The 14,730-nt window shown below is 40.4% G+C and overlaps 3 protein-coding genes across 4 annotated transcripts; all 3 read right to left on the bottom strand.

The window, feature by feature from the left end:
* Window positions 1-480: 480 nt before the first annotated feature.
* Window positions 481-1,593, bottom strand: LOC131997677 (uncharacterized). The gene has a single exon (XM_059368895.1). The coding sequence runs from the start codon at window positions 1,591-1,593 to the stop codon at window positions 481-483; it is 1,113 nt and encodes a 370-aa protein (XP_059224878.1).
* Window positions 1,594-1,839: 246 nt separating this feature from the next.
* LOC131997912 (uncharacterized) lies at window positions 1,840-6,911 on the bottom strand. Its single transcript, XM_059369784.1, has 2 exons — window positions 2,044-6,911; window positions 1,840-1,987 (listed from the first exon to the last, which is right to left on the bottom strand). The coding sequence occupies exons 1-2, from the start codon at window positions 6,151-6,153 to the stop codon at window positions 1,931-1,933; spliced, it is 4,167 nt and encodes a 1,388-aa protein (XP_059225767.1). The 5' UTR covers window positions 6,154-6,911; the 3' UTR covers window positions 1,840-1,930.
* A 734-nt stretch (window positions 6,912-7,645) lies between these two features.
* On the bottom strand, window positions 7,646-12,547 carry LOC106095520 (protein preli-like). 2 transcript variants are annotated; one of them, XM_013262763.2, is made up of 4 exons: window positions 12,230-12,547; window positions 11,423-11,626; window positions 11,137-11,350; window positions 7,646-9,003 (listed from the first exon to the last, which is right to left on the bottom strand). In XM_013262763.2, the coding sequence occupies exons 2-4, from the start codon at window positions 11,518-11,520 to the stop codon at window positions 8,602-8,604; spliced, it is 714 nt and encodes a 237-aa protein (XP_013118217.1). In that variant the 5' UTR covers window positions 11,521-11,626; window positions 12,230-12,547; the 3' UTR covers window positions 7,646-8,601. The 2 variants fall into 2 exon arrangements, with proteins under 2 accessions (XP_013118217.1, XP_013118210.1); XM_013262756.2 differs by lacking the exon at window positions 12,230-12,547 and adding an exon at window positions 11,821-11,979.
* Window positions 12,548-14,730: the final 2,183 nt, after the last annotated feature.

Here is a 14,730-nt window from a genome sequence, read left to right as displayed (position 1 = left end):
GCCTTCCAAAATAACAAAACTGAAGTATGGCTTTATGTTTGAAATGATGAAACTGCTGGATATATTTATTTTGCTTGATATGTGTTTTGTATTTTAAATATAAGGGTTGTACATTTGATGTGTGTGTGTGTGTTTAAGGTGTGAGGTTACGTTAATGTGTTGTTTATTCACTATTAATAAATAAAGATTCAAGTTAAAATTTACATTTAACACTTTAAAACTTTAACAAGTTCAATAAAAATTACAACAAAAAATGCAAAGCACGACTTACATGTTTTTTTGGTATCACGAATAGAAAAGAACAAGTATTTGCCAGAAGGGCCTATTTATACAAAAAATTGGCTTAAAAATAAACAAAAACAATAAACAAAATGAAGATATGTCGCAAATTGGCTTGGGATATTTCAGCCATTGTACTTCATTGCTGACAGTTGCACCAGCATTTTGCAACAACAGGGTTACCGTCGAGCAGGGTTGCCCTCAAACGACATCCCCACCCCCGTGAACTGACCCAGAGGGGGAGGCTTCACCTTCACCAGCAGAGTCTTCAACGTCTAGTATGGCCAACTTGGAAACAGGACGGCGGTAGACACCCACATCTGTGCGCACTTCGGCTGAACGTGCTACACCATCTTTGCCGCGATGGAGCTCGATGACACGCCCTCTTTTCCATTGGCTTCTTGGAAGATCTGGGTCACAAATAAAAACAAGGCAGCCCACGTCCAACGGTTGTGATGGCAAACACCATTTCGTCCTTCTCGTCAGCTCAGGAAGATATTCACGCAGCCATTGATGCCACATGCCGTTCTTTAAGTTCTGCACCACACGCCACTGCTTTCGAAGACACATCAATCTGGGCTCATATGGTGCCGGAGTTTGGGTTGAATTAGTGCACCCAAGCAGAAAATGATTCGGGGTCAATGGTTCCGGGTCTTCGGGAGTCACAGGTAGATGAGTCAAGGGTCTCGAATTGATGATGTTCTCTGCTTCGATTAGAAACGATTGGAGCGTTTCGAGCTTTGGAGCCTGCTCTTTCAACATGATGTACAATGCCTTCTTCACGGACTGCACAAGCCGTTCCCATACGCCGCCTTCACTTGGATTCAACGGAGTGTTGAATATCCATTTGATGCCCAATGCCGTCAAACCTGAAGAGAGACTATTAGTATCCAAAAACATATCAATACCTTGTAATTCCTTTGCTATGCCAACAAAATTGGTCCCGTTGTCGCTTCTTATGGATACAGGGACACCTCTTCTATTAATGAAGTTGCGGATACACATCAGGCAAGCATCGCTGGACAGGTCTGTGGCAATCTCCAGGTGGATGGCACGGGTTGTAAAGCAGGTAAAAAGAGCAACCCACCTTTTCTCACGTTGACGGCGGATTCCAACACTTACTGGGCCAAAATAATCAAGTCCTGTGTATGTGAAGGCTCGAACGTATGGGGTCACCCTCTCCATCGGTAAGGCAGACATCTGGGGTTGACGTGGCCTGGCTCGACGAAGTTTGCAGGCGGAACAGTGGCTCTGGATGCTATTTAATAGTTGACGCAGTGATGGCACCCAGTACTTTTGACGTATTTCGCTCATAGCAGTGGCAGTGTTGATGTGCAGGAACTTTCTGTGGTAGAATTCCACCAATAACCTGGTGAACCGATGATTTTTCGGCAAAATTATGGGCTGCCTGGCTTCCAGATTCAAAAAGGCAGCATTTTGGATTCTCCCAGACGCACGAATTAAGCCATCTTGGCCAACAAAGGGATTCAGCGACAATAATTGGCTGCTTTGGCTCACTGAGTGTTGTTTTTTCAGGTCCTCAAGTTCGTCTTCGTATTGTTGACGTTGCACATGACGGCACAGATAAGACACGGCATTCTCTTCTTCTTCCAGGGACAGATCACACAAGAACAACGCCTCACCTTTGATTTTACGCCTCATGTTTTGCACATACCGGAACACCCATGCCATAGCCCGTTTCAGCCTTCTGTAATTGGAAAAATTATCAATATTTGGAATGCACCAACATACCTTCTGAGCCACCAGAACTCTGTGCTTGGATCGCAGTTCTGAGCCACTTTCATCCTTTTTCATTTGATTGTGCACCTCACTCGGCCAATACGATTCCGCCTTCAGCAAAAACGTTGGTCCATTTTTCCAACGTCCTTCGGGTTCATATGGCTTGAACAGTTTTGAGCGAGTTCCTTCGTCTGCAGTGTTCTCGTTACCAGGGCACCACCTCCATTGTTCAATGCTGCTGCCGTCCAATATCTCAGCCACACGATTTGCCACATATTGCTTGTATCTTCGGTGATCTGACCGAATCCACTGTATCACCGTAAAAGAATCTGACCAAAAGAAAACATTATTAACACAGCACAAATGGTTTTTTAATATGGCCTCTTTCATTCGAACGCCCATTACAGCAGCTTGCAATTCCAGTTTTGGTATTGTGTGATACCGTGTCGGGGCACAGCTTGTTTTGCCCATTACAAACATCACTTTAACACCACTGACACTTACCACTCTCCAATATGCCACAACTGCCATAGCCTCTTCGCTTGCATCCACAAAGACATGTAGATCAACATTGCTGCTGCTAAAACCACCGGCGTAACATCTTGGAATCTTAAATTCCACCAATCTCGATAACTGCTCCAACCAGTACTTCCACTGGCTATAAATTTCTGACGGCAATTGCTCGTCCCAACTTACCCCACATTTCCAGACCTTCTGCATTAGCACCTTTGACGTCACCATAAAATCGCACAGGAATCCGTATGGGTCGTATACGGACATATTTAGGCCGAGCATCTCCCTTTTTGTTGGCACCTTTGTAAAATTTAATATATTTTTGTCCACTTTGGCCAAACGCAAATGAAAACAAAAATCATCTGTCTTTGGTGCCCAATGAATACCGAGTACCCGTTCTATGCTGTCACCAAAAAGAAAGTTGCCACTGTTCTCGCCATTGCCAGGATTATTACCACATAGTATTGCCACTCGTTCACTGTTGGATATTATGTTGCGAAGATGGAAACCACCGGATTTATGGATCCTTACCACTTCGCGAACAACATTAAGGGCTTCATCTTCAGTTTCGAAACAATCGACATAATCATCCACATAATGACGTTCGATGATACCATGGACGGCTCTTGGTGACTTTTCGATGTATTTTGTCGCATTTTTATTCTTGACATATTGGGCAATGGTTGGTGAACAGGTGGCTCCAAAAATAAGCCTTTCCATAACATAAGTGTCCACAGGCTGCTCAGGATTGCCATCTCTCCACAGAAATCTTTGGCTATCTTGGTCTTTCCTGGCAATGGCGATCTGGTGAAACATCTCTTGTATGTCACCACATACAGCAATGGGGGATTCTCTAAATTTAAAAAGAATTGAAATTAATGAGTTATTAATGTCAGGACCAGGAAGTAAGGCTTTGTTTAATGAGAAGTTCATAACCTCGGCCGCCGCATCAAAAACCAGCCGAATTCCTTTTTTATTTGGATTTAGTACACCAAAATGGGGCAAATAAAAGGTCCGTTCGCGCATTATAGATTTTTCTTCATCCGATAATTTACGGCAATATCCTTTTTTAACATAATCTGCTATTTTATCGCAATATTCCATTTTATACTCACTGTCTTTTGCCATCTTACGTTCCACAGAGTACAAACGATTCAAAGCCATGTTGTATGAGTCAGGGATCGGTCTCACATCTTCTCTCCACAACAACGAACATTCATATCGGCCATTTACTTGCTTTGTGTTTGTTTCCAATATGCCCATTGCTCTCTCGTCTTCTTTGGATTTTATAGGTTTCACGGGTATTTTGGTTCCAAGGGTCTCCACATCAAAATAACCACGCATCATATCGCTCAACTCCTTCAAAACATCATTTTGGTACACACACTTCCTTACGTGTAAAGCCCTCTTTATGTTTGTTGGTTCTTCACCAGGAATTGGTCCATATATAACAGCGCCTAATCTGGTGGTTGACACAATGGGTCCAAATTCGGATAAAAGTGTAGGCGTCTCAATGGGAACTGTTAGGAAGGAATGGGTTAAGCTTAAAATCATTTTTGGTTGAACATTAGAATAATCCCGCATATTTAAATTGGCGATTTTGTCACTTTTTTGGGATTTCATAAAATGAGCTATGTGGCAACTCTGTACTGGCAATGACATATCCGATGAAACGTAAACATTGGAAAGTAAGTATTTTCTGTTAAATTGGCCAACTCCACTGATGGTCACGCGAATTTTTTCCGTTTTCTGTGTTACGCGGTGAGTATTAAGCCATTGCAGCTCCAAGTGCTCAGGTTCTCCATGGAGTTCAAGTTCTCGTGCTATTTCCAGATCCAGCATAGAAACGTTGGCGCCGTCGTCAATAAAGGCGTAAGTGCTTATTGTTTTGTGCTGCCCATACAAAGTTATGGGTAAAATCTGGAAAAGCACATTATCGGGAGAATGAGCTGCATGGCAATTTCGTCTTTCGGTTTGTGGTCGTTGTGCTTCGGACGTGACCGTGCGGTTATTTTGTGTCCCACCCGTCGTGGACAAATGAGTTGGCTCGGTCGCTGGCTCCGGTTGTGATTGTGAAAGTGTACTGTGCAATAAATTGTTGTGTGGCTTTGGGCAATCATTAACGCCACAACGGCGTTTTGTGTGGCAAAATTTAACTTGATGTCCACGTTTTAAACAACAAAAACAAATCTTGAGCCCTTTTATAGTGTTCCATCTTTTGTCGATGGACATGTTTAAAAATTCTGTACAGTGTTTTATGTTAGTGCACTCACCCTTACATACTGGACATTGGCTGACAGTGACGTTGACGTATTTTCGGTTTGGTGGCGGTGCAGTAGCAGCAAAATGGCGGCGGTTTGATGCGGCATTGGTCGAAGTTGACGGCAAGGTGTCATGGACGATATTGGCCAGGCGACGCAGTACTGATAGCCATTCTGCAAAGTCAACTATGGTGGCTGGTTGTTGTAATTGGAGGCATTTTTCGGCCCACTGCATTTGGCGGCTTGTGGAAAGTTTAGCGACCAGTTCGCTCAACAATGAAGGGTTGGAAAGATGGTGATCTCCCTTCACGTTCTTGACAAATGTGGCCATGTTCGAGATTTTGTTGGCGAAGTTTACCAGGGCTTCCAGGTTGTCATTGGCTAAAGGTGGAATGGCACGAACCTTTTCAATTTGGCTTCTAATCAGCTGTTCCGGACGACCAAAGGTTTCAAGCAGCGTTCGTATAATGGTGTCGACGTTGGCAGAATTACCTAGCAGCGATTCGACGGTTTCTCTGGCTCGACCCTTGATAGCATCTCTGAGGCGCATAATGTTGTGGAGGCTGTTATATCCAAATTCGGCTGTGGTGCTTTCGTACGCTTCATAAAAGGTTTGCCATTCTTCTGGAAGACCTGAAAATGTGGGGAGAGGATAAATTTTCTTGTGTGGAACAGATATAAAACTTTGTGGATACGAATTGTGGACAGACATATCCGAATTTATAGACCGTGATGGCGGCGGATATTGTGGCGTTGGCTGATAAACTTGCTGTTGTAGAGGCGACAGTTGTGGCGGCTGTTGTAGAAGATTCTGTGGCGGCTGATATTGTGACTGATTTGGTGGTGGCAGTGATGGCTGAGATGTTGGCAGTATTGGTTCTGGCATATTTGATGGCGGCTGTGGCAGCGTCGATGTAGGTAATGCGGACGTCGACGTCATTTGATTGGCTAACTGCGTTTCCACTTGTTTGGCAGTATTAACAAGTTGTGCTTGCATCTTCTTCGTTGATGCAATGTACTCACTTTGCATTACCTGCATTTGACGCTGCATCTGCACCATTTGCACTCTCATTTGCTTCATGAACTCACCGACTTCATTTACAGGTTTTGATGTCCCGGCTGGTGAATTGGCTGCAGTTTTCTGGTGCTGTAATTGAGAAGGCGGATTAATCGTATTGACATGAGTAGTACCGTCCATTGGCTGTAGCTGTGGCTGTCTTTGTTGGCTTTTTGCTGGCGTATCTGACTTTGGTGAGTGGTTGACAGACATTTCGCTGACGTATTGCTGATATCGGGCTGGCGGGGTTCCTTTTGTGCTTCTGCTGCTTGTTCTTCTTGGCTGATCTTGACAATTGGACATAAACTTGGCTGAATCTCGATCACAAAGGTAAGTAACACAATTCACACAAAGGCTGGCTTGATTTTAATGCAAAATTTGGCAAAAATTTGAGGGCTGGCTTCTTCAAAATAAATTTTGCATTAAAATAACACAAAATGTCCGTCCGTCCACGGCTTTTTTTTTAACGTTGTTTACTTGCCGCCAAACATATAACACAAAATGACTTTAAACATTGAATAAAATTGTTGCTTTTCTTTTCTTCGTGAACCGATGAATAAACGTCTCACACCAGTTGGCCTTCCAAAATAACAAAACTGAAGTATGGCTTTATGTTTGAAATGATGAAACTGCTGGATATATTTATTTTGCTTGATATGTGTTTTGTATTTTAAATATAAGGGTTGTACATTTGATGTGTGTGTGTGTGTTTAAGGTGTGAGGTTACGTTAATGTGTTGTTTATTCACTATTAATAAATAAAGATTCAAGTTAAAATTTACATTTAACACTTTAAAACTTTAACAAGTTCAATAAAAATTACAACAAAAAATGCAAAGCACGACTTACATGTTTTTTTGGTATCACGAATAGAAAAGAACAAGTATTTGCCAGAAGGGCCTATTTATACAAAAAATTGGCTTAAAAATAAACAAAAACAATAAACAAAATGAAGATATGTCGCAAATTGGCTTGGGATATTTCAGCCATTGTACTTCATTGCTGACAGTTGCACCAGCATTTTGCAACAACAGGGTTACCGTCGAGCAGGGTTGCCCTCAAACGACACCAGATTTGACATCGTTAATGATGTTCATGGAGCTTATCCACTTTATGCTTTCGCAAGTGACCTAACCTTCTGAATCCTGAATAGAATAGCTTGCGTGTTTTATTTTTTCGCTCAATACAGTAAATGGCTGAATTATTTAAAAGTTGTCGCACGCGAACAACTGTTACTGATGTACTATATAATCTTTCAATACATAGTTGTACTGTATACATAAAGGTATCCTTCAAAAGTGCTTGATTTCATTCAAAGAACTTGACAAATGCGATCCATGGTGGAGGGTATATAAGGGGTCGATTATTGATGGCAACTCAACTATAGTTGCGTTGTCAGAAAATAAAAATTTATATTAAGTTGAAAATGTTTGTCAGTTTCATTCGAATGTGTTTTCGACGTTCAACTACTAAATAAATTGTAAAAGTGTATGTATTCAATGCAGAAATGGACGTGTCTAAAACAAATTTGCACGTTGGCAACTCAACTGAAGTTGGGTTGCAATCCATAATCGACCTATATGATTCGCCTGGCCGAACTAAGCACGCTTTTACTTGTTTAACTTAATGAATTTTCGATTGAGGCCATTTATTTTTATTATTCTAAAAATAATTTTGTCGTAATTAAGTAATTAAGAGACAAAAAAAGCAATCTAAAATTTGTTTTAAAATGTAAAAACTAGTTTATAAAATTCTTACATACTCGCACTTTTCAATGAAAAACAAAATCCAGTTAATACTTGGTATTTCTTTATATTTTATTACTTATGCTATTACAGATTAACGGATAATTAGGTTACATAATTAATTTAAAAAATAAAATTTAAAACCCATAATGGAAAATTTTGATTACATACTATTGACATGATTATATTTTTTTTTTGGGACTACTATGAAAAAGCCGGGATTTTTTTACAAGAATTCTAAAGGGAGGGAGAAGGGTGTCGTAATTTAATAAACTGCCGTCAAAGGAAGAGGAGTAGGTAGAAGTTGCCGTATTTATATATAAGAAATCTATTTGTTTGGAATGAAATGCGTTATCATAGCAATAAGAAAAATTAATGATAAGCACCGCAGCAAGTAACGGCGTAGTACACAAATGACTTCGCTGGATATCAACTTTTCAATTAACATCGATGGTTGGTATCCACTCTTTAAGTGTATTGCATACTCTATTCTATGGAATCATTATGGTTTTGCCTAGGAAAACGTAGCTCTTAACCTTTGTATATATACGTATTTTGCTTTCTTGTCTTAGTCTCGTTTTGCTTCGTTGCCTTTGGGAAACTGAATGGAAAGAATGTATAGATGGAGCATTCTAAGCATTAATTACCGCTCCCTAGAATTTTGTGTTCATATTTGATTAAATTGATTAAATTCAGAGGAGTCATCATTCACAGTGAAAGATTTATAAGCTACTTTAAAAAATGCTTTCCATCGCTCACATCATTTTGCAAATAGTCCATTAAACCTTATTGTGTAAATGTCTCTACTACTACAACATAAAAGTCAGGCACCAAAAAATACCGCTACTGATTCAACTATTACGATCACTTGAAAACAATTGATGGAAGCAAAACAGCCTACATTGTCGGAATAAACGATCAACAAATTGCCATTTGCCTCTACTTCATCTTCATCGACAAGCTTTAGGCCCTCTCTATAGCTAAAAAGATGTTGTTCAAAGGTGTTTTCAATTTTTAACTGAAAACATTTGAGCAATTTTACTTGCTTGTCCTTTGATAAACGCATAGCTATATACACATCCTTTTCTGAAAGCTTCTGTTTTGCTGTGTTGCTGTGTCGTAGCTACTACGTTGTGATGATGGTGTTCAACGGCACTTTTTGCCGTATTCGCTGCCTGTGAGGCCGTTAATGCTGGTATGTGGTGAGAATGGTGTTGATGGTTGGGAAACATTTTCTTGAGTACATAGTTGAAGCCATTGGCGGTTTTTTGGCAATTCGATTTGAAACGTTCAATGCCAAAAGCACGAATGGCTCGAGAAAATCCAAAGACTTGTGAGCTAATGTAAGCGCGACGTACTGCTAATGTGCGGCCATCTTTTTCCGAATATTCAACGATTTCATCGACTTTCTGGAATGGAGAATAAAATTGGATAAATTAAAATATAAATTCATATATAACATTAAATCCCAAAACAAAATAAAGAAAAACTGTTGAAAGCTGAAAGCGACAAGTCCGATCATGATTTTCCAAAGTAAAGAAAAAATTGATTTAATTTAAGCTCAGCTGAGAGCTAACGGACGCTTCAAAACTTTGCACATAGTGGAATGATTCGTATACGAAGTAGCTGAAACTGAAGTCTTGGACAACCAGCGGTATCGACTTGAGGCCGGCCGGCACTAGAAATTGCTTTAATACTAACTGCCTGTGATACTCGATATGAAAAGCCGAGTTAATGGCGCCTTCATATAACCAATCTTCAAGGCCACCGTAGCGTAGAGGTTAGCATATCCGCCTATGACGCTGAACGCCTGGGATCGAATCCTGACGAGAACATCAGAAAAAAATTTTAAGCGATGGTTATCCCCTCCTAATGCTGGCGACATTTGTGAGGTACTATGTCCTGTAAAAACTTCTCCCCAAAGAGCTATAAAAAGGTTGAGTCCAGTCCGAGTTAAAGGCGACGAACGCGCATGTAATACTGAGGAGCAGCGAAACAATTGGTAGAATGGCAAAAATCCTATGGGGTGATCCGAATCGTAAGAGGACGAGGCTATTGCAGAAAGGAAGTAAGAAGGAGGTCAGTATCATAACGGGACACATAGGACTACGAGCTCACTTGTGCAATTAGTGCGTCAAGTTTTAGCATGTGTAGGGCATGTGGGGAAGATGATGAGACTTTGGAGCATTTCCTATGACTTTGCCCGGGTTTCGCGGCTAAAAGACACCGGTACTTAGGTGGGGACACAATACTAGACTTAGGAGAGTGGTATGGAAAACAATTAAGGATTTTGTAAGTAATACGGAATTACTATAAAATGTTCTTTTTCGAGGTTAATTTTTAGTTTTTAGAGCGAACAACAAGCCGATTACTGTCTTAGGTGTATGTCCATAGTGGCATGCAAATGCAAATTTTGCCCATGAACATTCCACTAAGGAACAGGGACAAACTTCTTACATATCAATGAGTGCAGTCCGATTCAAGTTTAAGCTCAATGATAAGGGGCCTCCTTTTTATAGCTGAATCCGAACGGCGTGCCACAGTGCTACACCTCTTTGAATAGAAGTTTTACGTGGTATAGTACCTCACAAATGTTGCCAGCATTAGGAGGGGAAAACCACCGACGAAAATTTTTTCTTATGGCGTCGTCAGGATTCGAACCCTGGCCTTCAGCGTCATAGGCGGACATGCTAACCTCTGCGCTACGGCTTCCCCATTGTGGCATAGTGCGGATTAATATCCACACCCTCTTTAAAACCTAATGATGAACTCCGTTGCATCGTGCAGTGTTCGAATAGAAGATACCAGATGATCCCTCTTCACAACACTAGGCCTCACATGGCGAATGTCATCAAAACAACTCTACATGAGCTACAATGGGGAATTATATAGCAGAAATAATCCAGAGCAGAGAATGCTAGATGATTCTTCTTGGAGAAAACACCAGGCTCACGCTGCTAAACCAAACTCCGGGAGTTAAAGTGGAATTGAAAAGGCCGTACAACAAACAATACCAAGCTGTACAACCGACAGTCGGCCCGGCATGGGATAAATATGACAAGCTGGAACTTTGAGCTCCAATCTGTATAGTGTTCTTCGTTATCACGAGAAACTAAGCTGGGAGCTACTGGGCGCGTCCACAGGTTGCGTATAGTGGAATGGTCCATACGGTGTAGCTGAAACTGCAATCGCGGACAATATGCTGTATTGAGTGGAGAGTCTTAGCGAGAGGCCGGCTGGCACCGACTCTTGCCTTAATACTGAGTGCCTATGATGCTCGATACGACAAAGCGAGATATTGGCGTCTTTCAAAACCAATGACCATCATGTTCCCGCGGCGATCGGTCGTATAGACCGAAACGGACTTGCTCGCTTATAAAAGCCTGACGAGCGTCGCCACCTTCATATGCAAATGTGGCTACAACAACCAGACAGGTGGACGGACATGGCTAGCTATCATATCTAAGCGAGTAGCAAATTGCCTGGAGTCAAATTGCTTGAACTATAACGCGTTTTACTTTTCCATATCTATCGACACTTACCATAATCTTTTGGAAACCAATATTACGTGTGAATGTAATCAATGTCTTATTGATGGGGTCAAGGACGGAATCTTCAATGATTTTAACGGGGGTATTTTTATAAAATCTTTCTCCCCATTTTGGCACGTGATTTGTTTTGGACAATATGCGCCGTGAATACAATTTTCCATCGCGTATTTCACGTGAAATGGTATCCTCTGTTAAAACATGTACACTAAAAATAAAACCACAAAAACAATAAGCAAAGACTCTTTGACAATTAAATGGCAGTCAAATTTGTACCAACCTTGAAGGATTTGGATAACGATTCCAATAGGCCTGTACCACCTGTTTCCAAGTATAATCGAATACCGTTTCCGTTCGATGGTATGAAGCCGAGACCATTTTGTTGGTTATTGATTTTTGTCCAACTGCCTTTGTTCTTCTTTGTTGACGTCAATTATTTCTCTCTCAAATGGGCTGACAGGCACAAGACAACAGCAAAGTTAATCTAAAAAAAAACACACACAAAATAAGATATGGTGATTAGAAGTTGTATAGTTGTATGCAAAAAAATTTGATTTGATTTTTAATCTTATCATGTTCCAAATATTATGTTATCATTGTACATTGTAGGAACTGGAAAATGTTATTAGCGGGTTAAATTAAAAAAAAATATTTATAAAAATTTAGATAAAAAATTACCCTTTTCACAAGTGAATTAGTGATTTCTCGTATCTGCTGTTGTCGTTGTACTGACACTGATGCTGTTGTCTCATTCAACCCTGAGCAGACAACTAACTAAAACTCAACAAAACCATAAAATAAAAATAGACCGGCGTCTGTCGGCAACACATACTTTTGTTTGCATGCACATTACATTTCGTGCATTCAATGCTTGTTGTTAATTAAATAAATAGATACAACGACGCGACAGCAGCACATTGAAATTACCTCACTATGCTACTACATGGGGGGAGTCACGTTGTCTTTAGCAGAAGCAGAGGAATAACTCAATGGCCTGGGCCAACAGCTGATGTGCGAAAGTGAAAATGATAAAATGTGTGCATAATGCTGCAAGATTCTACTGTTGCCAATTTATTTATAGTCTTACCAAGTGTTATTGAAATCCTTTTCTCAGCTAAATATTATTTTATTCGATAATTAGAGGTGGTATTTATTTTCTCACTGAAAGTCTTAGTCCAGAAGTTTCGTAATCGGAGCTATTTTCAATCGATCATTCACATTCCAGTTTGTTTGCTATTGGTAAGGTGACATAAATCAGAAATGCTCCTCTTGTTTATTAACATCCACCGCTAAACCTCTGTAGTTTATAACCTCATGAATATTAAAAAAAATAATATCTCACAATTTTCCAAGAATTCTAGGCATTCTCTAATGCACAAAGTATTGTTTGGAAGAGAAGGGGAGGGGGTTGGGCAGAGTCATTCACTGATAAATGATGTACCTAAATTGTGAAGACAGAACTCAAGGTAACTACGTTACGGTACTTTAGACACGAGTCGATTTATCTGTCAAATAAATTCGAATTACAAGCAATGGTAAAAAGGGGAATTCACAATCAGAATGTAAGTCGAATTAAAGGGTGGAATATTAAGGTAGATCTTAATAGTAAAATTATGTGAGTGGCTACAATTTGATTTTTTTTTTGATAAAATAACAATGCTCTGATAGTAAAACGCATTAAAAATGCAAGCTATTTTGCTTGAATTTTCGAGTATTCTAAAATTACTCACTTTTGACAGAGCAAATTTCCTCAAAACATGACATTTTTCATTTCATTTCATTTATTAACCAAATATGTAATATAAAGCCAATAAGGCCCATAAAATAATTACATACAAACATTTCAGTAACCTGAGTATAACAGATAATTAAATTCATTTCTTAACATAATGAGGTACTTTATTATATTTACCTAATACTTGGCTCCCCAGCCATTAAAATAAAGAATATAAAAGAAATCCAAATGGAAGAGAGCGATAAATAGAAAGTGGTCCATTTTTCATAAAAATTACAGTCACAATGAAAACCGAATTAAAAGACGTGTTATCTATTTTAACAACCTAATAAGTCCAACAAGATTGGCGCCCTGATGGTGTACTAGCAGTTAAATCGATGTATCTATTTATATGGGGCTTATTGAGGGTAAGATTGAATGCGTACCTCTCCCTAAAGGTACGTTCACTCGAAGGCCAGCTCGGCCGATTGCGGTATTCTAACGAGAAAAGAAGTGTAGACGGGAAGGTTAAGAAAAAGAGTGAGTCCCAAGATCAGACTTTAAGACGAGTTAGGGCGATGAAGATATATAATAGAGTGAAGAGCAAGCGCCTATCCGAAACGCCCACATATACAACCCCGGAATAGCACCGATCCTCGGCCAGCTAAGAGTGTCAACTAACAAATGGTCCTGCGAGCCTAGTCATACAAGACTACTTATATAAGGCCTCATCGTGTCACTTGTCGAAACCATGGAGAACTCCCAGATATAAGACTGCCAGATCACCCATATTGGAGAAAACCCTTCTTCCATGCGCAAAGCAAGTGATCGATCTTACCCTTGTCGAAACCATGGAGAACTCCCAGATATAAGACTGCCAGATCACCCATATTGGAGAAAACCCTTCTTCCATGAGCAAACCAAGTGATCGATCTTACCCTACTCATCAGCAGCTTCTGCATTAGAGGGGCGCACGTGAGTCTTCGTGTAACGCGTGCGTTTCGTGATTCGTGAGTGAGATCCAAATCTAATCACGTGATGGTGCGTGAGTGATCAATTTGTTTGCTTTCAGACTTTCTTAGTTCCTAGCCGTAGAAAAATGTTCGCTGTTGAGCGTAAATCGTTCTACGGTATCAATCAAGGCGGATTTAAAAAGATGGTCTCACACGAACAGCTGTTAACAGCAGGCCAGGTTTGACGGTATTATGATGACAGAAGATTTTTGTTTGCATTCTCTTTGTTGTTATCATCTTTCTGGAAGCACATATTCCGACGCCAAAGCCTTTATTCTCCTACTGAGTTTCCACGTATACCGAGCAACCGCTCTCACATCGAAATCGTCTCTAGTGCCTTCAGCAAAATACGCCGCCGAGCTCAATGAAGGCTTCTGCCTTGTGCTTCTGCCCGAGAAAAACGGGGTGCCAGCTGCCCAAAGGATTTTTTCCGGAATATCGACGTTCAAACCGTCAAAATGGAAGTTATGGTCCATCGCGCCGTTTAATGTGTGCCCATTAAACGGCGGTACCATGACATAATTATCAGGTAGTGTATCGTAAACAGCTGAGTACAATTTTTTCTCGCGAAGTGCATTATGTGTCAACGAGTTTTGGTTGTCTGTGTGTATTATACAATAGTTAAGAACCATAACACACACAAACAACGAAAAATGGCGCGGACTAGTAACATAAACAAAATTAGAGTTGCACTAATCACTGATTTTGACAGATTGTGCACTCAATATTTTGTTGTTGGGCAACTACCACTACCTGTAAATGAATATATCATGGGCGGTACATCTCTTTTGTAGGCGGTACCTCCCTTTGCGGCAATTGTTATGGTCTCTGTCTGGTATACCATACACTTGTCCAGCAGTT

The sequence above is a fragment of the Stomoxys calcitrans genome, chromosome 5, assembly GCF_963082655.1.
Source record: "Stomoxys calcitrans chromosome 5, idStoCalc2.1, whole genome shotgun sequence".
NCBI lineage: Eukaryota > Metazoa > Arthropoda > Insecta > Diptera > Muscidae > Stomoxys > Stomoxys calcitrans.
This window is presented reverse-complemented; position numbering and strand designations above follow the sequence as displayed.